This window comes from Ruditapes philippinarum, unplaced genomic scaffold, assembly GCF_026571515.1.
Source record: "Ruditapes philippinarum isolate M1 unplaced genomic scaffold, ASM2657151v2 ctg2085_1_1_1_1, whole genome shotgun sequence".
NCBI classification, from domain to species: domain Eukaryota; kingdom Metazoa; phylum Mollusca; class Bivalvia; order Venerida; family Veneridae; genus Ruditapes; species Ruditapes philippinarum.
The window spans coordinates 182,585-207,765 of NW_026857461.1; the positions used below are offsets into that span (position 1 = coordinate 182,585).

Genomic DNA, 25,181 nt, shown 5'->3' on the forward strand with positions numbered 1-25,181 from the left:
TACTAAAAATAGATTTATATGCCATACCTCATTAAGGCCATATTTTAAGTGATATCAGGGGAATCCATCTGTCATTACTTATTTAACTTGCTTTTGCAATACATTTTAGTATAAAGTATAATCCCTAAATTGTTAGATAGGCCACAGACTCGGGGCAAATGTTCATGTATTACACATTTTCTTTTTACTTTTTTACAAATACACAAATCAGTATAAAATTATAAGTAATTGATGTAGGGACACATTTCCATGGTGAAAAAGTCGAAATATGACATGGCATAAATCAGTCCCCATGAAAACTACAACTATTTTTTTTCTTCAGTGTTTCAAGCAGTAGGAATAAGAAGGCATTGAGGTTTTTGAAGAAGATCAATCCATTTACAGGACTATCTAGAGATACAGACAAAGCTTTGAAGTGAGTCAAGTGTTTATAAATCACTGGAAAAGTAAAATTTTTCACAGTTTACCTTGATTTTTTTATTTGAAAGATGCTTGCTACATTTGCAAAGTGGCTGCTTCTTATTCCAGGATATTGGGTACAAGCCACACTTTTGACATAACCATGTTTCCTCATGATACTAGCATTAGTCAGTGTCAGGAAAAACTGACATCGGCATGATTCTGACAGAGAAAATAGAATCTGAAAAGATAATAGTAGATGAAAAACATTGAATTTGATTTCCATAAAGCATATACAATGTACATTGTACAATAAAAACCTTTGAAGAATGCCTGATTTGGCAATATTTAAACTGCTACAGACTGATTTTGTTCATGAACTGAAGTGTTGAATGCAAGCTCCCTTTCAGCCTCTTTACACTACTTAAACAAAATATAAAAAGTGTTGAAATTTAGAATCAATTAGCATCAGCATATGTCTTACCTTTGGTTAATTTCTAAAATTAACTTGCTATAAGAATTATATAATGCTATAGCTATGTTTCATGATTTGTGTGTTTCAGATCAGCCGGTGTGTATTTTCAGCTAACTTTAATTGACCAGTATCAGAATGAACATGTTTTAAATAGCAAGGATGTTTTCTACCACCAGATGGCAGCAACAACCAGGTGGTATGACCTCGAGGTGCCCAAGATTAAACATATCAAAAAAATTCAAGTACATTCCATAAATCCTTTGTTCTTTAATAACAAAGGGACTGCTATATATAACAGGTATGGAAATCTAAATATATCTAAATTTGTTCAGTTAGCTCAATAGGTAGAGTGTAGAATTGTGAATCGGGCGACTCGGGTTTGATTCTGGGACAGTACAGGTCACTTTTGTTGTGATTGATTATTTAATCCTTTCTATGGTCGTTCCCACTGTACTTCTGCTCTGATATGTACAGAAGTTTTCTGTTCCTTGTAAAAGTGAAGGCAACTTGTACTGGTTAACTGTTTGACAGCCTGTCCAGGAACGATGCAGTGGCTGAACTGTGCTGTGATAAATTCATGAAGGCTTATTGCCATGATTAAGAGTGAGAACTAGCAACACCACCACCAACATATATCTATATTTTTGGTTTCCATTTCTCTTTTATTCTATAAGAACAAATTTAAGCATGGTGGCCATCAATATATACCTACAGCATGTTTAAATGATTTTTTTTCTTCTTTTTTTTCTGGGAAATACATGTTACTGGTGACATTTATAATGAATTACGGGTATTAGTAATTGATGAAATAAAAATATTTTGTCACAGGCAAGAAAAGTATTCAACATGCAAAAATAATAAACAACAAACAAACTTTAGGATAATAAGAACTGTATACAGACCTGTTTTTAGAACAAATAAGCATAAATTATATCCTTTTTATTACAGTCCCTATCAGAGATCATTATTGCTGAGTCATGATTTAGACTGGAACAAAGTGTTAAAGAGAATAACCGACTTCGATAATCTCCATCTTTTATTTCTACCAAATGGGTTTGTATTGTGTCTGGAAAGGGTAATTTCCTTTTTTAATTCTTTGAGCTAGTTTCAATAATATTATACTTATGCCACTTGTTTAGGGTACCAATGCACTTCCAAAGACATATAACTCTCGAATAGATTTTGAATTGAATTTTGCCCTTTGTGAACTTTAAAAATTCATTGGTCACTTTCATTATACATGTATCAGTACTGATATACAGGATGTCTCGTAAAGAAATAAAAATGACACTGTTTACAGATGTATATCATGATAAAATATTGAATTGCTACTTATTACTTTGCCTGAGCTGTAGAAGTTTAAAGATGTATTTGCATTGCAATACCCGTTGTCCCCATATATGCCGCAGAAAATGGTTGCAAATGGCATATTGTAATACATTGTAATATAATACACATATTTCACCTTGCTGTCCTGTGTGATCCTGGTCTGCACTGTTCAATCAATACACATTTTCAGTAAAAATTATGTATGGTTTTGTCGAGATTGAAAGATGGACAATTCCATTTAAGATATTTACTAAGGTAAGGATTAAAATGTATTCATTTAAGGATTTTAATTACAAATGATGTATATGTACTAAGCATTATATATACGCTGTTAACTTATGCTGTAGTGTAAAATGTTGTTGAATTGGCTGTGTTTGTTTCAGGGTGACGGTGAACTAGCATTTGTTTCTATGGGTCTACACTGTAACCAACTGGTTCAGAGATGTCTGCTTGGATCATCTGATATGTATGTTAATATGATAATACATGTACATATAATACATATAATATACTTATATAAAATCATGTATGTGATATATTAAAGATCCTGTAACACATTTTTTTCATGGTTTTATTTCATAAATATGATGCTCAAATTAAGATTTGTCAATCTTGTAAGTTCAAATAAGCATTATTTATAAAGATATTACCCAATTTAACATTTTGGGTAAATAAAGGGAGGTAATTAGAAATTTATTTTCTATAAATTCCAAGTCAAATTTTCCAATAAGAAATGAATGCATGTAACTTATTGATTAAATATAATGTGCACAAATATTTGCAGTACACATTTTACATATTCTTGGATGTTTGAAAATTGTTTCATTTGCATAATTATATACATATATAATATTTTGCAAGTGTGTGATACATACAGTAACAATATCAATCACAAAACACACAGGATCTTTAAAGTTAATGTATTTCAAAGGACAAACATTGAGCAGCAAGAATTAACAACATTAACTACTTTTTCTTCCCAAGTCAAGTACAAAATAACAACGAACATGTTTGCATCGGCAGTAATGATTCTGATAGATACAAGTTGATTGTAAATTACATATAATAAAAAGACTTATGTAAAATGAAATAGATAAAACCGAAAAGGACATAAGTAAAATGAGATTTTTTTGTATATATTTCAGTCCATATGATATTGGCACACACAAAGTTATACCTGATGACATAGATTCTTCCTATGGTAGGTTTAATCAACAGTTTACACTGATCAATTTATGACCAAGAAATATAAAAGCATTTATTATTGCTTAACTTCTCTTAGAATGTTGTGAGATACACTTGGATTCCAAAGTTCTTTACCAGAGTGGTAAGATGTTAACATAATTTTTTCTTCACTGAACACAGTCCTGTCTTATTGGCTTACTTATTTGATAAATTTTAGAAGAGTTACAGCCCTTGACATATAGCTCAAGTAAACTTTTCATTAGCACATATGATTTTGCTTGACATCAGCTATTCAATTTCAAAATAAAAATTGGCCTAAATTTACCAAATTATCATGTTTGCCCTTCCTCCCATCCTAACTATGATACATGTATTTTCATAAAACCTTTCAGATAATTCACATATAATGTACATTATATGAAATTAGTTCATGATAAAAGAAAACTATTGCATGATAGAATTATTATTAGCTTTTTATCATTTTAGACTTAATCTCCTTCTATCACATTGCATGTTTAGCATTAGTAGCTATAGAAAATGTTTTGTTTTTTTTTAATTTAGAGGTTCCGGTATTCAGAGGATATTTTTCAATGAACTTACAATATATAAGGAAAGACTTTTATAATAGTCTGGTTTTCAGAGGAATCAGGTTTTCAGACAGTCCAGTTTTAAGAGCTTTTATTGTACAGTAGAACTTCGGTAAGTCGAAGTTGATGGGACTTGTGTAAAAACTTCGACACATCGGGACTTCGACTCAGAATCGCTCTCAATTCCATGACAAAATTTCGACCCGTGACTAGTCTATAACGAAACCTATTTCATGTTTTTTCCATCATTAATCTGATATTCATATTTTACAATGATAAATATAGCATGTTAAATAACGTTTTTCACGGCTAATCATTTGGACTACCCGTTGACGTATACAATAGAGTTACAAAAGGCGTAACAATGCGAAAGGGCGATCACATAACCAACTTATAGTATATATTTCGCGTGTTATTCTCACGCGACACCGGGTCAAGGATGTAATCAAATGAAAGTAGTTCTTACTGTTTACTTTCAAATACCACTACGGCAATTAAAATAGTAACGATTGAAGCATTTTTTCACACATTTAATCGCAAACAAAGGCTGTTTGAACACACGGCTGTGTAATTACCACCTGTCACACAAGTTGATTGGAAATCGTCTTCGCAGCCAGATCAGGTGTGAAAAATGTCTCGAGATCGACGATGTCAAAATAATCGAACAACTTCGACTTATTTGTGGTAAATTGCACTAGATTTACTTAACACGGACCACGAAAAAACTTCGACACATCGAAAAATTCGACACATAACATCTCGACTCATAAATAGGTTTTTATAAGGAATATATAGGGGGAAAAGTCGGGACTTTAATTTTTCTTTGACACATCGAGAAAATCGACTAATCGAAGTTCGACTCATAGAAGTTCTACTGTATTTGTTTATTTATTTCAAGGTTTGCATGATTACCAGTGTACTGTAGAGATCAGAACTTCGAGAAACTCAATATGGAGTCAACAATTTAACTGTCTATCTTGTAAGAAGGAGAACATAGGTATATAACTTGTTAAAGTATTCATTATAAAGAAAATTCTTTCTTGAAAATGATAGATAGGTACCGTATAAGTGGGTTTTTTCTGCGGGCTTCAAATTCTGCGGTTTTCCAAATTTTGGCATTTTTTTTATTTCTGCGGACTATTTCTGCGGCAAATTCTTCGGACAAAACATGATTTAAAATCTGCAACTCATCTTATCAAAGTCTATGTCACATTTCTTTACCTACTTTATTTGTATGTACACATTCGCATTTGTTTATCATTGTCATCGCAAAATGTATAGTAGTTACAAACAATTATATTGTTTGCTTGCAAACAAATATTATGCGCAACAATAGAAAAGTATGCATCTTTTGATCAGCGTGAAATGACGTGTGAAAAATATACCCCAGAAATATCTTTAATTTAATAAAATTGATAGACGTTTACCATGAATCAGATGACAATTAAAGTATACAACGATTATTTAGCAGTATAAGGGTTAAAATTTGAATGATTTAGTGGTAAACAAACCTTTTAGCGTAACAGCAATTACTATATATGATGTTTAAATATCTTTATTCATACATTGGCATAATTAACAATAAGTCCATCCTTACAAACACAGATTACATACTTAGCCCACAGCAATTTTATACAACTTGATGACCCGCTAACCGTTATAATCTGTTAGTCGTTATGACTAAACGAAACGGGTCATAATGTAGGGCACATATTATAACAGGTTAAAGAACAAAACATGGAGGAATATTCTGCAGTGTTTATTCTGCGGTGCTGAAACTGACCGCAGAATACGCAGATATAACTTCACCGCAGAAAAAAACACTTATAGGGTATTATTGATTCATTTATACAGCAAGCATATGACTTAAAAAAAGTTTTCAGAAAAAAAAAAAAATCAGGAGAATATATGTATAATTTGATAATAAATTGATGCAAGAAATGCATTAATACTTTCCTCAGTACATGAAGATGTAGAACCATACTGACATGCTAATAGTTCCCCGTATAAAGGAGTAGCATTAATTTCCGTATAAAAGCTTTATTTTTACTTGCGTTCTTTAACCATTGGTAGAAAGTTTTCATTTGAAATCGCTTTCACCTGTGCCTTGTCAAAACTTGAACTTGCAAACATTGGGGGTTTGTGTCCTTGCGTGCATGCGCAGAAATAATGCCATATAAGGCTTGTAAAAAGGGTTTTTGTGTCACCTTGAAAAATGCCACATATAGGGGTTACTTTTGTCAGCAGCGTCAGTGTCGGCGTACTCTGTACTTCATGATTTTTGAGTTATTGCCCTACAATCGTTAATATTCATACTTTATTATGGTCCAGGCCATTTCTCCTAAACTATAAAAGCTATTGACTCGAAACTTCATAGGATGATAGATCTTATTGAGAAAAAGTGCAGTGCAAAAAAAAAAAAAAAAAACTGTTGCTCTGCACTTCTTATTTTTTGAGTTATTGCCCTTGGTTAATTTTCATTTTTCATGTTTGTCTGGGCCATTTCTCCTAAACTATGAAAGCTCTAATTGAGTTAAAGCTCAGTTCACAAAAACCAGAACTCTGTACTTCCATAATTTTTTAGTTATTGCCCTTTCTTAATTATCTTACTTTATTTCTGTCCGGCCATTTCACTTTAAAGATAAAAGCTATGGACTTAAAACTTCATAAGATGATAGATATCATTGAGAAGAAGTGCAGTACACAAGAATCGGTACTCTATTCTTCATGATTTCAGAGTTATTGCCGTTTGTTAATTATAATACTTTATTTTGTCCGGGCCAATTCTCCTACACTTTAAATGTTATTGAAACTTCATAGGATTATAGATCTCATTGAGGAGAAGTGCAGTGGACAAGAACTTGAACTCTGCATTTCATGATTTTTGAGTTATTGCCCATTGTTAATGTCCTTACTTAATAGGTTTGTTCAGAGCATAACTTGGTCACTATAAGTTTGATTGACTCCAAATTTGGTATGTAAGCTTTTTTCATTGGCCTGAAGTGCTTAAGAATCTATCACAGAGTCCTCTATTGATTTGTCTGTGTAAAACTTTTCCATGTTATTTTAATTCTTGATTATACATGTATAACAGCTTTATTATCCCCTGCCGAAAAGGCGGCGGGGGATATAGAAATAGTCTCCGTCCATCTGTCCATCCATCCGTCCGAGCAAACATTTTGGGTTTAAGGGCTATGTAACAGTAAAGAGAATCAAAGAGAACAACAGGTTCATTCCGTGATCAAAGGGTTTATGGGCTAGTAGCCCTTAAGATAACAAAAAAAACAAGAGCCATGTCAACATGGCCATTGACATGGCCATCCCCTGCTGAATGTGTTTGCTCATTGGAAGAATGTATATGTAGACTAGTAGAGCAAAATAATTCAATTTTAAGAGGTCTTTTGGTAATGAAAACTGATGGCTGAAGTGATAACAGATTTGAAATCTATGTGAATACTGATGGCTGAAAATAACAAAGGGCAATAACTGAAATATAATGCAGGGTAGGTTATCATTCTTGTGTGCTGCACCCTCCTCACTAAAATCTATCCATTTATGAAGTTTCAAGTTGATACCTCAAATACTTTTTGAGATAAGCTCCCAACAAAATAGTATGAAAAAGAACAAAGGGCAATAACTCAAAAATTATATAGGGAAGAGCTATCATTCTTGTGCACAGCATTCCTCCTCAATAAGATCTATCCACCTATGACATTTCATGTTGACATCTCATACACTTTTGAGTTATGCTCCACTCAGGTGAAAAATTAAGTATGAAAACTAACAAAGGGCAATAACTAAAAAATTATGAAAGGTAGAGTTATCATTCTTGTGCACTGCACACCTCCTGAGTGAGATCTATGGACCTATGAAGTTTCATCTTGATATCTCAAAGGCTTTTTGAGTTATGCTCTGGACAAAAATTAATTTTGAAAAATAACAAAGGGCAATAACTAAAAAATTATGCAGGGTAGAGCAATGCACTCCTCCTCAATGAGATCCATCCACCTATGAAGTTTCAAGTTGATACCTCAAATACTTTTTGAGATAAGCTCCGGACAAAAAAGTATGAAAAAGAACAAAGGGCAATAACTCAAAAATTGTATAGGGAAGAGTTATCATTCTTGCGCACAGCATTCCTCCTCAATAAGATTTATCCACCTATGACATTTCATATTGACATCTCAAACACTTTTTGAGTCATGCTCCACTCAGGTGAAAAAATAAGTATGAAAAATAACAAAGGACAATAACTCAAAAATTATGAAAGGTAGAGTTATCATTTTTGTGCACTGCACACCTCCTGAGTGAGATCTATGGACCTATGAAGTTTCATGTTGATATCTCAAAGGCTTTTTGTGTTATGCTCTGGACAAAAATTAATTTTGAAAAATAACAAAGGGCAATAACTAAAAAATTATGCAGGGTAGAGTTATTATTCTTGTGCACTGCACTTCTCCTCAATAAGGTCAATCCACTTATGAAGTTTTAAGTTGATACCTCAAATACTTTTGAGATATGCTCCGGACAAAAATGTCGGACGGATGGACGGACGGCTGGCTGGAAGGACGGACGGAGACTATTTCTATATCCCCCGCTGCCTTTCAGCGGGGGATAATAACAACGAAAATAGCCCCTAAACCCAAAATGTTGGAACGTCCGTTCTTCCGTCCGACATTTTTGTCCGGAGCATAACTCAAAAAGCCTTTGAACTCAAAAAGCCTTTGAGATATCAACATGAAACTTCATAGGTGCATAGATATCACTCAGGAGGTGTGCGGTGCACAAGAATGATAACTCTACCCTGCATAATTTTTTAAGTTATTGCCCTTTGTCATTTTTCAAAATTAATTTTTGTCCGGAGCATAACTCAAAAAGCCTTTGAACTCAAAAAGTCTTTGAGATATCAACATGAAACTTCATAGGTGCATAGATCTCACTCAGGAGGTGTGCAGTGCACAAGAATTATAACTGTACCTTAGTTTTCATACTTAATTTTTCACCTGAGTGGAGCTACACTTAAAAGTGTTTGAGATGTCAACATGAAATGTCATAGGTGGATAGATCTTATTGATGATGGATTGCTGTGCATAAGAATGATTACTCTTCCCTATACATTTTTTGAGTTATTGCCTTTTGTTCTTTTTCATACTATTTTGCCCGGAGCTTATCTCAAAAAGTATTTGAGGTATCAACTTGAAACTTCATAGGTGGGTGGATCTCATTGATCGAGGAGGAGTGCAGTGCACAAGAATGATAACTCTACCCTGTATAATTTTTGAGTTATTGCCCTTTGTTAGTTTTCAATATTAATTTTTGTCCAGAACATAACTCAAAAGGCCTTTGAGATGTCAACATGAAACTTCATAGGTGCATAGATCTCACTCAGGAAGTGTGCAGTGCACAAGAATGATAACTCTTCCCTATATAATTTTTGAGTTATTGCCCTTTGTTTTTTTATACTATTTTGTCCGGAGCTCATCTCAAAAGTATTTGAGGTATCAACTTCAACTTTATAAGTGGATAGATTTTACTGAGGAGGGTGCAGCACACAAGAATGATAACCTACCCTGCATTATTTTTCAGTTATTCTCCTTTGTTATTTTCAGCCATCATTATTCACATAGGTTTTACATCTGTAATTACTTCAGCCATCAGTTTTCATTACCAAAAGATCTCTTAAAATTGAATTATTCTGCTCTACTACATATACATTCTTCCATTGAGCAAACACATTCGGCGGGGGATGGCCATGTTGACATGGCTCTTGTTAATCCTGATGTAACATTGTTACAATCAGTTCAAATGCCACTTAAGTTAAAGGTAAGTTTAAATGCCACCTAAGTTACAGGTACATGTACATTGTAAGAGCAGTAAAATTGAATAATCACATTTAAAAAGAAAATGCCTAATTTAAGTGACAGCTATACTGTTCACAAGGGGACACATCAGACTCGTGGAGTTCTAGTTGACAAAGTGCATTTACAAAATAACAATGAAATCCAATGTCTGTCGATCAACTATATCTGTAATGTTTCACTGATTAAAATTGTTAAATAATCCTTTTGCATATTCCAGTTTGACACATAATTATTTACATTGCAATTACTTTCGTTGTAAACAGATGTTTTACTTTATTCAACAAAAAATATTTTATATACATAAAGCACTACTGGGTGCAAAAAACTAAATGTTATGGGTACCATTGTCATTCTGATGATGCCCTATCGTGGTGAACTTCTAAAAAAAGAATGAATCGAGAGAAAAATGGTGGCCATTTTATTTTATTTTATTTAGAAAATAGACCATGTGACCAGATTTTATACTGTAACAGTATAAATTTCTTAGTCACATAGTTCACTTGCATTAACAGTTAAATTAACTCCCAGAGGCCTATGGGAAATTAACATTACGAAAAAAGTGATGGGTAATAAAATAAAATGTTCCTGAAAGATGGGTAATAAAATAAAATGCTCCAGAATAAAATATATCACAGCTTTTTCATTAAGTTTTTTGTAAGAGGAGATTACTCGTATTAACCCATTACTTCATGAGCATTTTGTGAAAAATGGCTGTTTTCATTTAAAAGTCTCCCGTTACAAGTTCAAATTGCTATAAAACTGTAAAAACTGATCAATACGAACCAAACTTTGCACAAATGTTGACTGGACCATTACCTTTGTAACGATATGCTCAGTCTCAAATTTCCTGTTACCATGGCAACGAGGGGACATCTCAAAATTGCCAAAAAGCACTATTTTGCATTGACTTTTTCCATCAAAATTGAATTCAAAGTGCTGCAACTTCTCAATGGATTGAGATAGAGTCAAAGGCTTTTCAGCGTTGGTTACACGTCACCTTATAGTCGACCTGGTTACATTTTTAGCCTCTCACAAGTCCATAATTTTCTTGGCGATCAGGGGGACTACCGTCTCCCTTCAAACCCCCCAAATAGAAAGGGTCACATCCCCCTTCTGGCAACCCCCTGATGTATCTTTTGGAGGGCGGCGCTCCCGAAAAAGTGGTCACTTTTTTTAAGCAACATTTCTCAAACAAAAACAAGTGTTGGGGGCCTAAATAAGGCATTTTTTCACCATTTGAGACAACAAATAGGGGACGGGTGAAAAAGGCGTTAAAAGGCATGTATATCCGGTAATGGGTTAATTGAGCTTAAAAAAACAACAGATTGCTGAAGGGGAAATAAACATAAGGGAGATGAAACAAAATAACATATTTTGTGTAAAGTCCTCATCATAACATCAACTGCAAAATCATCAACAAATCATTTACATGTAAATGAATGATAAATATTTCTTTATCTTTTGATAATTAAAAATGAACATCGAACAAAATTAAAAAATAAACAAAACAGGTGGGTGGCTTGGAAATGTAAAATTTGTCATTTCTCCACAATGCAAAGACTTTGAATAAAGAAAAAATCGTTACAATGACTTTAATTAGTTTACATGCATGGATAATCTGTTCAGAAATTGATGCTTCAACCTTTAAAAGCTGATAGTGACAACTCACTAAAACTAGCTACATTTAATTACTTTAACCGATGATAAATACATATAAATATTATATGATAATTGTGTTTTACATTTCATATTGCCAAACTATTTATCTAAGGTTTAATTTGACATTGATCCAATATTGTAACATAATTTATTAATAATATATACAAGCAAATGATGAACTGCTTTTGTTCTTGCTATTGTTAGTGCTTTACAATGTGGGGATATTTGCAGATCACAAATGCAGTCTTGTTAATTTCACATTTAATATTTGTAGATGTTGAATTCAGTACCATTTTATTCAGATGTTGGTTTCCAGACATTAATTATCAAGCCGATCCCATATCATACACTTCAATGTAGTTTTTTCCAAATCTGCTTACATATATTTTAGTCATTTGTTTATTACAACAAACTGAAACAATTTCCCCTGTTCCACTATCAGCTTGTATGACCTCTCCCAGCAACTTACCATCAGATGTAAACTGTAGCACATTATTAGAGTGATATCCAGATACCAGTACACTACCTACTTCAGTGACATAACAATAAGTAGCCTTATTTATTTTTCCATCATTAAATCTTGATATACCTGTGTTTAGAAACAATGGATATATCGGTCCAAGTTGACTGCCAGCAAAATAAAACTTTGTCGCATCTTTACTGACAGCTAGTATGTTTCTGGAATAAGAGAATAGTGGTAGTGGTTGCTTTATTCTTATCTGTGCTCGCTTCCTTCCAGACAAAGAATAAATATAGACTTCTAAGTAATAGTCTGATATATACAAATTCTTGTTTTTGTATGCAAGACCATAACATTCATAATCAGTATAAATCTTCTTTGTTGTTTTCATTTGTCCTTCAACGGAAATGAAATGAACTTCTTTCTGTGATGGTAAAGTTACTGCTGCTTGTGTTGAATTAATTGAACACACTTGCCATGGTGCTCCAGGTAGAGGGTAGTCTATGACAGTATAGTTGTTACTGTGGAACCGGTTTAGCTTGTTTTTGTTGTAATCAGCTAGAATTATTGTACCATCATTTAGGCTGCATACACTTCTGAAGTTACTGTCTTCTTCATCAGGTTTAGCTGTAACACAATATGATTGTTTCCCTATAATCTGAAATAAAGTGCATGGAGTCTTTGGAGCTAACTCTGTTACTGTGCCAATCGCTTTATATCGTTCTAGCAATGTAAGAATTGTTTTATCAGGTTGAAACTCTATGTCATATCCAGTACTCTTGCTTTTGTTATCTGCTGTACATTCATCAGCAACATATGCTGCATCTTCCCCAATCTTTACATGAACAAACACTTCAGCTTGATTTGTGTTTGGAGATGCTAATTTTTCATTAGCTGAGGCAACCTTGGCCTTAGTATCTTGTAGTTTTTGGAGATTGTCTTCAATCTTGTCTTGAAGGTGTTTAACCTTATATGCTACCTCATCTATAGAATTTTTCTCCAAATTGTCAAGTTGGTCATTAATTCTTTGTCGAAATTTTCTGATATCAGCCAGTAACTCTGCCTTTCTTTTCAGCAGCCATTGTTTATCTTGTTTGAATTTGGTCACTTGTTCTGCAAGGGTCTTGGATATTTCCTTTAGTTTTGTTTGAATTTCTGTTGAGGCTGATTGGTAAGTGTTATTTTGGATAAATTCTGGAATGTAGACAGTATCCGGGCATGACCTGAAAACAAATTCAGAATGTCCATGGATAAATATAACAGAATGGAGTCATTTTATTCCCCCCTCCCCCTTAAACAAAGTTTAAAGGGGGATATATTTCATCCAATGTTTCGTTGGTTGGTCGTATAGTTTGACAATTAGTAAAATAGAGTTACAAATAAGATACAGTGTAACTTCTGAATTCCGGAACTTCTAAAATCCGGAAACTTCTGAAATCTGAACATTTTTCAGGGTCCCGAAATTTCTCCTTCTGTTTTCTATGTAATCAAAACCTCTGAATTACGGAACTTCTAAATTCTGTATTCCGAAAGTTTTTCTGGTAAAATTTGGTTTATATCAATTAAAATTTACTTCAAAAATCCGGAAATTAAAATGGGTGTGAAGGAATATTATACTTGTAAATGAAAAACCTTCAAAATGTCAGTATCTTCCAATTAACAGTACCCATTTATCTTGACACCTATTAGAATTACAACCTGTCAAGCATATCAAACACTTGTTTAAAGTGTTAAAATTAAGAAATTGAAAAAAATAATGTGATGAAATGAAAAAAATGCAGGAAAATAGCAGGTACTACGTGTATATGAAATATACTAAAGGATAACTTGTGATAATTAATATTATGCTATTGTATCAGCAAATTCAGTTATAGGTGATAATGAAATTTAAAATAGTAAAAGTCCTATAATTTTTGCTATTTTAATAAGTTAATCAGTTTCATATACTTTTCATCATGTCTTACTGTAAAATAGTTAAAGTATAATAATTGTACTTGTTCAGATAATTCCGAATTTCTGAATTCCGGAAACTTCCGATGGCTTGTCCCACAGGTGTTCGGTTTTCAGAAGTTACACTGTATTGCAATCAAACTTGTTTTATAGCAAGCTTATATGGAGACCTCACTTTAAAGTTCTTGTAGACAATAACTAAAATGAGGAATAAGAAACTGTGATAAAGCAAACAGGAAGCTTTTGTAAAGACCTGGTTTGGGATTGCTTTTTGGCCCTTTATGGTCAAGGTCACATTACTAAAAAAATTTAAAGTTGTTTCCTGACATTAACTAGATAAGAAATGAGATACTGTTATTAAACTCTGTGTCTAGTAAGTTATTTGGTGCCTTTGTTGAGGATATCTTTTGGACCCCTAGGGTCAAGGTCACTGTTATCAAAAATAGAAAAATGGTTTCTTGTTAATTTCTAGAGTTTTTGTTTTTGTTATCCAGATGGTCCTCTATTAGACATTTGCGGCTTATAATGAGGAACGCGGATCGAGGACAAGTTATATAAAAGGATAATCTCAAAATAATCGAACATTTTATAATAAATGATAAATTAAAAGATTGGGAGGGGAGAACAAAACATCAAAACACCAGGTCGGTTTCTATATTTATTTAAAGGGTACTATATACCCTTCATCAGGTTATCCTTTTATAATAAATGAGGTTTCTAATTAACGGATAACTCCAGCATTGCCAACGATATTTTGTGTTAACGTAATATGGCTTTGAAACCTTGCACACTTGTTCACCATCATGACCCCAGGCAACCTGTAGATAGGAGGAGGTAACTTTATCAAGAATTTTGACAGAATTATGCCCCTTTTTCAACTTAGAATTCACGTTAAAGTTTTTGTAATTCCACAAATATTTTCAAAGTCCATTGACACATGGCTTTAAAACTTTGCACACTTGTTCATCATCATGATCTCAACCTGTAGATAGGAGGTAACTTTATCAAGCATTTTGACAGAATTATGCCCCTTTTTCGACTTAAAATTTACGTTTAAGTTTTTGTAATACCTCAAATATTTTCAAAGTCCATTGACATATGGCTTTGAAACTTTGCACACTTGTTCGCCATCATGAACCCCACCTGTAGACAGGAGGAGGTAACTGTATCAAGCATTTTGACAGAATTATCCCCCTTTTCTGACTTAAAATTTACGTTAAAGTTTGCATACCACCTCAGATATTTTCATACACTATTGAGATAATTGACATCTGGCTTTGAAACAAGTTGAAATTTTATACTCTTCTTTGAGAGCATAATAGGCCTTTATCTGTAACATGGATCTAAGGGAAAATTTGGCCATTTTGTAAACTAAGAAAATTTTACATTGTCAAGGCCCTTTTACTATCAAGCACTAAGAAAAGTCGAGCGTTGCTGTCCTACCGACAGCTCTTGTTTTAGTTCAAATAGAAACATGGAATTTAAGCCCGGATCCCGTCTTACACTGACGATACACTTGTTCCTTTTTCAAATAATGTTGATATCATAAAAGTCGTTGGATGTGATCGTTGCCAAAGCAAAGTACTTAACGATAGTTGGGTTGTTTTATTTAAAGAATAATGCAAGTGTTGCGGGTGTCTCATAACGTAACTTGAAGAACTTGTATAGATCTATGTGTGCATTTGAAATACATTTCTGCCACTTCAGTAAGAATTGTGGTGGGATTATAAGCAAATAAAAATCCTACCGAAAAAATGATCAGTTACAGTAAATCTGCACCAAACTCATATATATATATATTTAGACATCATATGTAGAAAAATGGCTTTCAAACCCTGGGTAAATTGCAATAAAATTTACCAATGTCTATCTTACTGACGCATTATGCTGTAGCATTATGCTGATGTATTTTTAATATTCCATATATAATTTATATCCTCCATAAGGCTTTAATTAGACAGTCTTCTTCAATTGAAGAAGGTTATTAGTTCAGGCCACATGATACCAAAGACATGAAAATTGTACTACACAGCTCCTGGCTTGGCGCTCAGCATTAAAACACTGATGAATATAAATAATTATTAAATGTTTAATATATGGAAGTCAAGCAGTTGCACACCTCTGTTCCATGTGGGAAATTAGATTGTGCACTATTAAGGGAACCTGTTTAGATCCTACAATAGACAGACTATCAGTATATGACTGAAAAAGTATTGAAATATCTGGAAAAAAGTGATCCATCGGAAGCATTAAGAACAGCAAAAGAAATCATGAAAATTGCAGACTCGGTTTGATTGGGTCTGTACTTAATGGATAATAAAAAGTGCAACAACCCTCACGCCCCCTAGCACCGGCTTAAGTGGGACTCAACTCTCAACACTTAAAAGTGCTGGACTCAATTATGCCAAAGGACCAGAAAAATACAGCAACACTGAAGTGAAGTACAGGGCACCTTTTAACGGCTGCTACACGGCACTTGACACCTGCTAATTTGATGTATACATATCATTTCAATTTCACTTTTCAACATTTTCAAATTATTGCCAGCGCTTTAGGCCATACACCGTCTTGAAAGACGTTTTTTGAGTTAAGGGTTTAATGCCAAAAAAAACCCAGTAAGGTGCAGTTCCTATAAAAAGGACCAGGCATCTAAACCAAGGGCAAGCTTAAGCGGCTCACATGCAGCAGTTATTGCTAGGTCAAGCTCTGATAAATCTTAACAGATGTATAAATGAGGGCCAACATGGACAGCAGCTTGCCCCCGCCTAGTCCCGAGACAACTCGAACCCAGTCCAGTCCTACGTAAACTGCACAACCGAGGTTGTAGTCAAGACATCAAGATGACCATGCTAAAGCTGGCAAACGTTTTGTCATCATCAAAGGACGAAACTAGTGATGCACGTCAGCACACTAGACAAAACAACCGTCAACAAACGACCATTGGCTGAGCTTTCCGAATTTACTTAGGGAACTTGTAGTTACTAAAATGAAAATAAAGATGTTAGAAAGGAGACATAGTAAAATATTTTGGCCTTATTTGAAGTGCTCATAATATGTGCTGAGATGACGTCTAAATATTAGCGTAACTGTTCCTCGATAATCGTTCCCGACATTTTATCGCAAATGTCTATTACAAGGCATTGAATAATAATTATTTTCGGTACATAGATGAAACATCATAAATTAAATTTAGTTTCAGACAAATAATTTTTCTTGTAATGGCAGGCCGGGTATGAATCCCCTTTAGTGAAAGCTCTAGTTTTCTTTAACATAGCTTTTATGTTTTGAAGCTATAATACTCACCATAAAGTGAGTGATTAATTGTTAAAATTTACCTGTGATCAACTGCCATACATGTAGAACAGCCAACATTATCATGGTTCTGACAGTACATATCAATGTGTTTATGACTGTGTTTGCCACATCTCTCTTCTGGTGCCCTCGGCTGACCTTTAATGATTCCTGATGTAACTAGAGATTTGTCCAACATATTGTGACTAGCACACACAGGCACTTTACTATGAACTTGGACACAATTTATACAGAAATAATCTTGGCAGTCCACACAGAATTTTACACCTTCGGAGTTTTTGCAGATTGTACATAGTACATCAAATGTTTCATCAGAAAGCATATCCGTATTTATCCACCCACCGGTAGCCATCTTGCAATTTACCTTGTTTAAACAAAGTTAATTAGTTGATATGTACATTAACAACACAGCAAGATAGAGACATACATTGTCCTTATTTCGTGTCACTTTCAATTTTTAAGCACGATCTGAGATAAGCATCGTATACGTCACTGATAAGAGACCTGTTCTTAAAATAGCCACATACATGTATAGGCCTATCGTAAGTTTCGGACAAAGAATCTGGATTAATCTGTAGACATCTACAAAATAATGGTTACGAATACTTTTATTCACATTTCTCTCAATGAAAATGATGTTTCTCGAAAGCTAGTCTCAATATTTCGACGGCAAGACAGACCGATTTTATAATCTGATATTTCATAGATGTCTGTCGAAGGGCGGCCATCGTCTATATAAAAAAGCCCTAAAGCGCACAATTTGTTGGGCTACTCGAAAGCGTGATTGAGAAGCATTCTTATGTATAAATACGATGATGATGATTTAAAAACATCTGGAAAATAAAGATGGTGAAAAAGAATTGCTTTCTGTGAAAAATGCCGGCGCTAAGCAATTTGTTTTTGTTTCACTATTTATCAACATTTGAAATGGTGAGATGATATTGTATGATTTTAAGAATTTGAGACGTATCTTTCTGTCCCAGATATACCGTACGAAATTTTGTTTCTATGTAAAATACGTAAATTGGAGATATGTCATGAATCTATCCACCAAAGTGCTACGATCATTAGATTAATGATTAATATCTTAATTCTTTGATAATTTTGGAATAAGCAAAACGCTGCATTTTCCCCATTTTACCTTATAAAAAAATGCCGATTCTAGTATTTGTTTTATCAGAAATAATGTATACGTACATGGCGCATGCTTGCATGTATATTTATACCCCCAAAAACGAAGTTGGGGGTGGGGGGGGGGTATATAGGAGTCACCCGATGGTCGCCTCTGGTCGGTCGGTCGGTCCAGACGTCCGTTGCATTTTCCTTGTCCGGAGCATAACTTGAAGACTAATGATTGGAATTCAATATAAATACATACAATGGTCAAGCACTTTGAGAGGAAGTGCAGTGCACACGAACAATAACTCTATCTTTACTAATTACAGAGTTATTGCCCTTTGTTTCTTTTCCTTGTCCGGAGCATAACTTCAAAACTACTGGTTGGAATTAAAAACAACTTCGTACAATTGTCAAACACAATAAGGGGAAGTGCAGTGCTCAAGAACCATAACTCTATCTAAAGTAATTACAGAGTTATTGCCCTTTGTTACTTTTCCATTGCTTTCTTTTGTCTGGACCATAACTTGAAGACTAATGGTTGGAATTCATTTTAACTTCATACAATGGTCAAGCACATTGAGAGGAAGTGCAGTGCACAAGAACCATAACTCTATCTTGACTTATTACAGAGTTACTGCCCTTATTTACGTTTCCTTGTCCAGAGCATGACATGAAAACTACTGGTTGGAATTCAAAACAACTTCATACAATGGTCAATCACAAAAAGGGGAAGTGCGGTGTATAAGAACCATAACTCCATCTTGACTAATTACAGAGTTATTGCCCTTTGTTACTTTTCCATTGCTTTTTTTGTCTGGAGCATAACTTGAAGACTAATGGTTGGAATTCAATATAACTTCATACAATGGTCAAGCACATTGAGAGGAAGTGCAGTGCTAAAGAACCATAACTCCATCTTGACTAATTACAGAGTTATTGCCCTTTGTTACTTTTCCTTGTCCAGAGCATAACTTGAAAACTTCTGTTTGGAATTCAATACAACTTCATACAGTTGTCAAGGACATTATAAGGAAGTGCAGTGCACAAGAGCCATAACTCCATTTTGACAAATTACAGAGTTACTGCCCTTTGATACTTTTCCTTGTCCGGAGCATAACTTAAAATATACTGGTTGGAATTCAAAACAACTTCATACAATGGTCAAGCACATTAAGAGGAAGTGCAGTGCACAAGAACTATAACTCCATCTTCAGTATTTATAGAGTTATTGCCCTTTGTTCCTTTTCTTTGTCTTTATGGACTTATTAGAGAGTAATTCAATAAAACTTCATCAATGGCCAACCACATTGAAAGGAAATGCAACATACAAGAACCACAACTATCTTTAATTGCCCACAACCATAACTCTATATTTCAATTCTTTTACAAGGTATTCTGTTACTAGTAACATCCTCATTTCTGAAGCAGTCTTGTGGGGGTATTAATCACATTTAGTGATAGTTCTAGTTAATTTTGATTGTCTTTTTGAGGTCAATGATTTAACATACATGTGTACACTGTATATGTACAGACAATAAAATATAAGTCATTTGTATTTTTATTTCCCTTGGATATCATATGTCTCACACAAACTATTTGTTAAAACTATTTGTTGTTAAAATCATCGACAATTACTGGTGCATTTTTTAAACTTTTTTTCATTAACAAGGTGTAAAGATGTATATATAGAGGCCAGAGCAGATCGTGACATATGTTTAAATGTAACTTAAAAGTACAGTGTTCAGTTGTCCCTTTTCTTTGCACACTAAATTCCATTTCCAACTTGTTTCCACAATTGTATAAAATTTCTTAAAATATTGCATGTAAACAAAGTATCCGCTGATTAACATCATGTTTAATGTGTACTCCCTAATCGCTTGTCCGAAAGTCAGTGTGGTGATAAGGTAAAATCTATTTTTAGAACAGTGTTACCTTCAGATCGAAGCCTATTTACTGTCACATCTCTCCAAGTCTTTTCTGTTCAAATGTTTCCTTAACTGCTCATATAATAACAAGAAATGCATTGATGCAAAGCATCAAAGGCGACGCCAAAAAAATTTGATCAAGTTTTGCACCTAAATACTTAACAAAAGATGTGTACTTTATAGCAGTACCATTACATGTGACCTGGAGGCTACGGCCCGCTAGGCCCAATTTAAGTTGAAACTTAAATCAAAAGGAATAGACCCTGTCTTGCCATGATGCAAAGACAATTTTTAATCAATTAACAAATCAGGAATAAGACTCATGCCATAAGAATGAATTTCTTCAGATTTATTTTACCAGATACAAGGATACCTGAGTCATCAGAATAATGCATGCTTAGGGTTGCAGATATGTCATTGACTAAAAGAGGACCTAAAATCACACCGTATTACCGGCGGCAGTGATGGCAGATCACTGCAGTGATGGCAGATATCTGAAAATTACCGATCGATACAGGTAGGTTATAAATTTGGTTGGTTTAATTATATTACACAAATACGGCCCATTTCATTGCTATAAAACTATTGTCCATTGAATGGAGATACTGTAAGGTAATTTTGGACTCGTTTTTTCCTGTTTTCAGACTATTTTGAGCAGGTTAAAAGTGGAAAGCCTTAGAAATATCCGTGAAAAATGTCTGTTTTCTGTTCAAAATATCTCAAGTTTTAAGTAAATGGCAGGATTTCCTGTTATCAATATAGACGTTCATCCATTGGGGTCACGCAAGCCAAATATCTACTCCGTGAGTCTTTTCTTGAAAGTTTTACAGACGCTCAATCTTGTCCGGTCGAAGAAAAAATGCTGCCGTTGTAGGCAGATACATATTATAAATGCTGCCGTCGATGGCAGAAATACCATGAAAGTGGCTAACATTCTGACAGAAAATCAAGTTCAATCTTTTATCAATTCCTCTTTTCTTTTTGCGTCCTTTTAGTTCAGAATTGAGACGTTAAACTATTCATTTCTAATATTTTCTCAAGATAGAAAAGTTATTAACCCATTACCCCATGAGCATCTTGTGAAAAATGGCTGTTTTCATTGAAAGGTCTCCCGTTACAAGTTCAAGTTGCTATAAAACTATAAAAAACTGCTTCAATACTAATCAAACTTGGCACAAATGTTGACTGGACCATTGCCTTTGTAACAACATGTTCAGTCTGAAATTTCCTGTTACCATAGCAACTAGGGGACATCTCAAAATTGCCAAAAATCACTATTTTGCGTTGATTTTTTACATCAAAATTAATTTCAAAGTGCTGCCACTTCTCAATGGATGAGAGAAAGAGTCAAAGGCTTTTCAGCATTGGTTACACGTTACCTTATGATCGACCTGGGGCCATTTTTAGCCTCCCACAAGTCCAAAGTTTTCTTGGCGATGAGGGGGACTCAGCCCCCCTTCAAACCCCCCAAACAGAAGGGGGCACATCCCCCTTCTGGCAACTCCCTGATGTATCTTTTGGATGGGGGGGGGGCCGCGCCGAAAAAGTGGTCAATTTTTTAAACAACATTTATCAAACAAAAACAAGTGTTTGGGGGCCTAAATAAGGCATTTTTTTCACCATTTGAGAAAGCAAAAAAGGGGGGGGGGGGGGGTGAAAAAGGCGTAGAAAGGCGTATATATCTGGTAATGGGTTTTAACAGAAAATGATGAAAAAAAACGAAATTACCCAAAAACGCCGTTTTCCATGTTAAAACATGCCTCACATATAAATTTTGAAGAAAAATTGCTGTTTTGTAGATTTTTTTTATTGTTTTCATTTAATGCGATATGTTCATCGCAAAAAAAAAAGCTTATTAGCAACATGCAAGTTACAATACAAAAAGTTATGATTTAGTACCACAAAATTTCACTATAAATACAGAGAAATGAACAATGAAAAACTTCATTTTTCTATATTCATGCATGTGTGCTTGATCTGATGTGTCGTCAGTTTACATGCATACAATACTATATGTATCTTAAGTTTAGCAGCGCACTCCCTTTTTTAAGGCAAATAAAGGCTGAAATTTACTTAATCGGCGCAGATTATAAATTATTAAATTGATGTAATAAAGGGGAGACTATTAACCTCGCAACTGGCATCAGTGTATCATAAAACAATGTATGTTAATGTAAAATGGAAAGATAATATTATTGACAGTTCAAATATTTTCCTTATATTATCAAGTTCTTGAAAAAACACGACACAACGTTGGATTCATTTCTTTAATTTTCATGTTTGTAATAGCGTTGTAGTTTGCCTTTAAATTTCATTTACTATGCTAAACTATTAACAACAGTTCTAACATCACGTGCTCCCATTTAACTATATATTTTTTCATTCATTTTAGCTGTAACCATGACAACTTATAAAGATGAACCTTTCGATGATTCATATCACAAGATGAAAATAAATCCTGTATTTATAGGAAAAAAACTAGAATTTTTTATTTGTTATATTCTTTTTCTCTTTTTTGACCTTTCAATTCATATGAACAGATCAAGCACACATGCATGAATATAGAAAAATAAAGTTTTTTCATGTTCATTTCTCTATTTATAGTGAAATTTTGTCGTACTAAATCATCACTTTTTGTATTGTAACTGCATGTTGCTAAAAAGCTTTTTTCGATGCACACACCGCATTAATAACTTTTCTATCTTGAGAAAAATATTAGAAAATGATAGTTTAAACGGCTCAATTCCGACTAAAAGGACGCAAAGAAAAGAGGAATTGATAAAAGATTGAACTTGATTTTCTGTCAGAATGTTAGCCACTTTCGTGGGTATTTCTGCCATCGACGGCAGCATTTATAATATGTATCTGCCTACAACGGCAGCATTTTTTCTTCGACCGGGCAAGATTGAGCGTCTGTAAAACTTTCAAGAAAAGACTCACGGGTAGATATTTGGCTTGCGTGACCCCAATGGATGAACGTCTATATTGATAACCAGGAAATCCTGCCATTTACTTAAAACTTGAGATATTTTTGAACAGAAAACAGACATTTTCACGGATTTTTTCCAAGGCTTTCACTTTTAACCTGCTCAAAATAGTCTTAAAACAGGAAAAAACGAGTCCAAAAATACCTTACAGTATCTCCATTCAATGGACAAAAGTTTTATAGCAATGAAATGGGCCGTATTTGTGTAATATAATTAAACCAACCAAATTTATAACCTACCTGTACCGATCAGTAATTTTCAGATATCTGCCATCACTGCAGTGATCTGCCATCACTGCCGCCGGTAATACGGTGTGTAAAATGAACCATGGGGGAACACCATAGGTACTCGGAGCAGTAGTAGAATGAGTACTAGCCACATCCACCAGCTGCTGTCTATCAGAAATAAGACGTGAACCATGTAAGAATGTCATTACCTTTGGCAGATGCTAGAAGTTTCATGAAGAATGAAACTGCTTGACCATGACTCAAACGCATGACTGTCAGAAGATCAACTGAGCTATCCGGCAGGCTACACATTTTTTCTATTTAATAATGAACAGTTCTAAACCACAACACATTTCCCCACATATCTACTCTATGAAAAGTCTGTAGTTTGGTTGACTCTGGAGACCTGGAAGTTGAGACCGGTGTCCCTCCATTACAAATTGATAAGACAGAAGCTGTCCTTTTCAAACTATGCACATGTTAGAACAAAAATAGAATAACAATTCAGAATATGACTGTTTGAGACTTTATTAATTTTATTGCTTGATCCAAGTTTAAGGACATTTTCTTCCCTTAAAGGACCAGTACTAACCTACTAGCACAGAGAGTGTGGGATATATATCTATATTGCTATGCAACTGTCCAATGGAATTGCACCATGGACCCTGCCATCACTAGTAATGGACACTAATTTAACCTCAATTCTAGATAGGTCATTATGTAACCTGCCAAATCTCACAAGTTCAGAAGATGAACCACAAAATACAGGCTAAGATTCCTTTAACTCTATTATCGATATTATTATTAGCCAGCTAATTTTGGGTATACACCTTTAACCTGTATACTTATCAATACATGTACATGTATTATCATTTATAGCTTTAAATGAAAGTCCTCCATCAGTTTAATAATAATGTCATAACTCTAACTTTTTAAATACAGAAATATTATAAGTCTCATCATATCCATATACTAAGATATACATGTATGCACTTAAAATTAACAATTTCCAGTTTCTATGAAATAAATATGAAATCCTAACATTAACATTGGTTTTAATGGATGGAATTCAAAATCAAGTAGAAAGAAAACTATAATGTATAAACTCTATTATAGATACTATTATTAGCTTTAAAAACCTATAACCTGTAGACCGATCAATACATGTATTATCATTTTATATAAATTTAGTAAATACAGAAATATTATATCCATATACTAAGATATACATATATGCACATAACATTAATAATTCCCAGTTTCAATTAAAAATAAATATAACATTCTATTAGCATTGGTACTTGGATGGAATTCATAATTTTGTAGAAAGAAAACTATAATGCATAGTATAAAAGTAAAAACAAGAGCACCGCTAGGCAGAGCATTATATGCCCGAAAGTACTTTTTCTTTTAGTAAGGATGAAGCATTTGTAAGACATGGGAATTAAATACAGTATTACCTCCTTCAAAAAGCAATCCTCCTTTATAGCTGAAGAACATTCATGTATATTTTCAAAGCACCACCATCAAGTTGTTATCTTGTATTTAGTAAAAATGCTACAACAGATGGACGAAAAGACGTCAGGTTATAAAGCTGTTAATCCTATAAAATTTCCAGTTTAAAGGTGATAGTAACCTTGATCTTTGACCTTGTGACCCCAAAATCAATAGGGGTCTTCTACCCAATATGGACAATCATTCTATGA

The 25,181-nt window shown here is 33.9% G+C and overlaps 2 protein-coding genes across 2 annotated transcripts in view; one reads left to right on the top strand and one right to left on the bottom strand.

Annotated features, from left to right (window-relative positions):
* Positions 1–25,181, top strand: part of LOC132749819 (F-box only protein 15-like) — a 38,795-nt gene that overhangs the window by 7,662 nt on the left and 5,952 nt on the right. Inside the window, exons 6-11 of the mRNA XM_060739721.1 lie at positions 323–415; positions 963–1,172; positions 1,823–1,949; positions 2,551–2,669; positions 3,349–3,404; positions 4,874–4,972. Coding sequence (XP_060595704.1) covers positions 323–415; positions 963–1,172; positions 1,823–1,949; positions 2,551–2,669; positions 3,349–3,404; positions 4,874–4,972 — 704 coding nt within the window. The remainder of the gene's footprint in view (positions 1–322; positions 416–962; positions 1,173–1,822; positions 1,950–2,550; positions 2,670–3,348; positions 3,405–4,873; positions 4,973–25,181) is intronic.
* On the bottom strand, positions 11,014–17,785 carry LOC132749830 (uncharacterized). The gene is made up of 2 exons (XM_060739734.1): positions 17,241–17,785; positions 11,014–13,178 (listed from the first exon to the last, which is right to left on the bottom strand). The coding sequence occupies exons 1-2, from the start codon at positions 17,567–17,569 to the stop codon at positions 11,822–11,824; spliced, it is 1,686 nt and encodes a 561-aa protein (XP_060595717.1). The 5' UTR covers positions 17,570–17,785; the 3' UTR covers positions 11,014–11,821.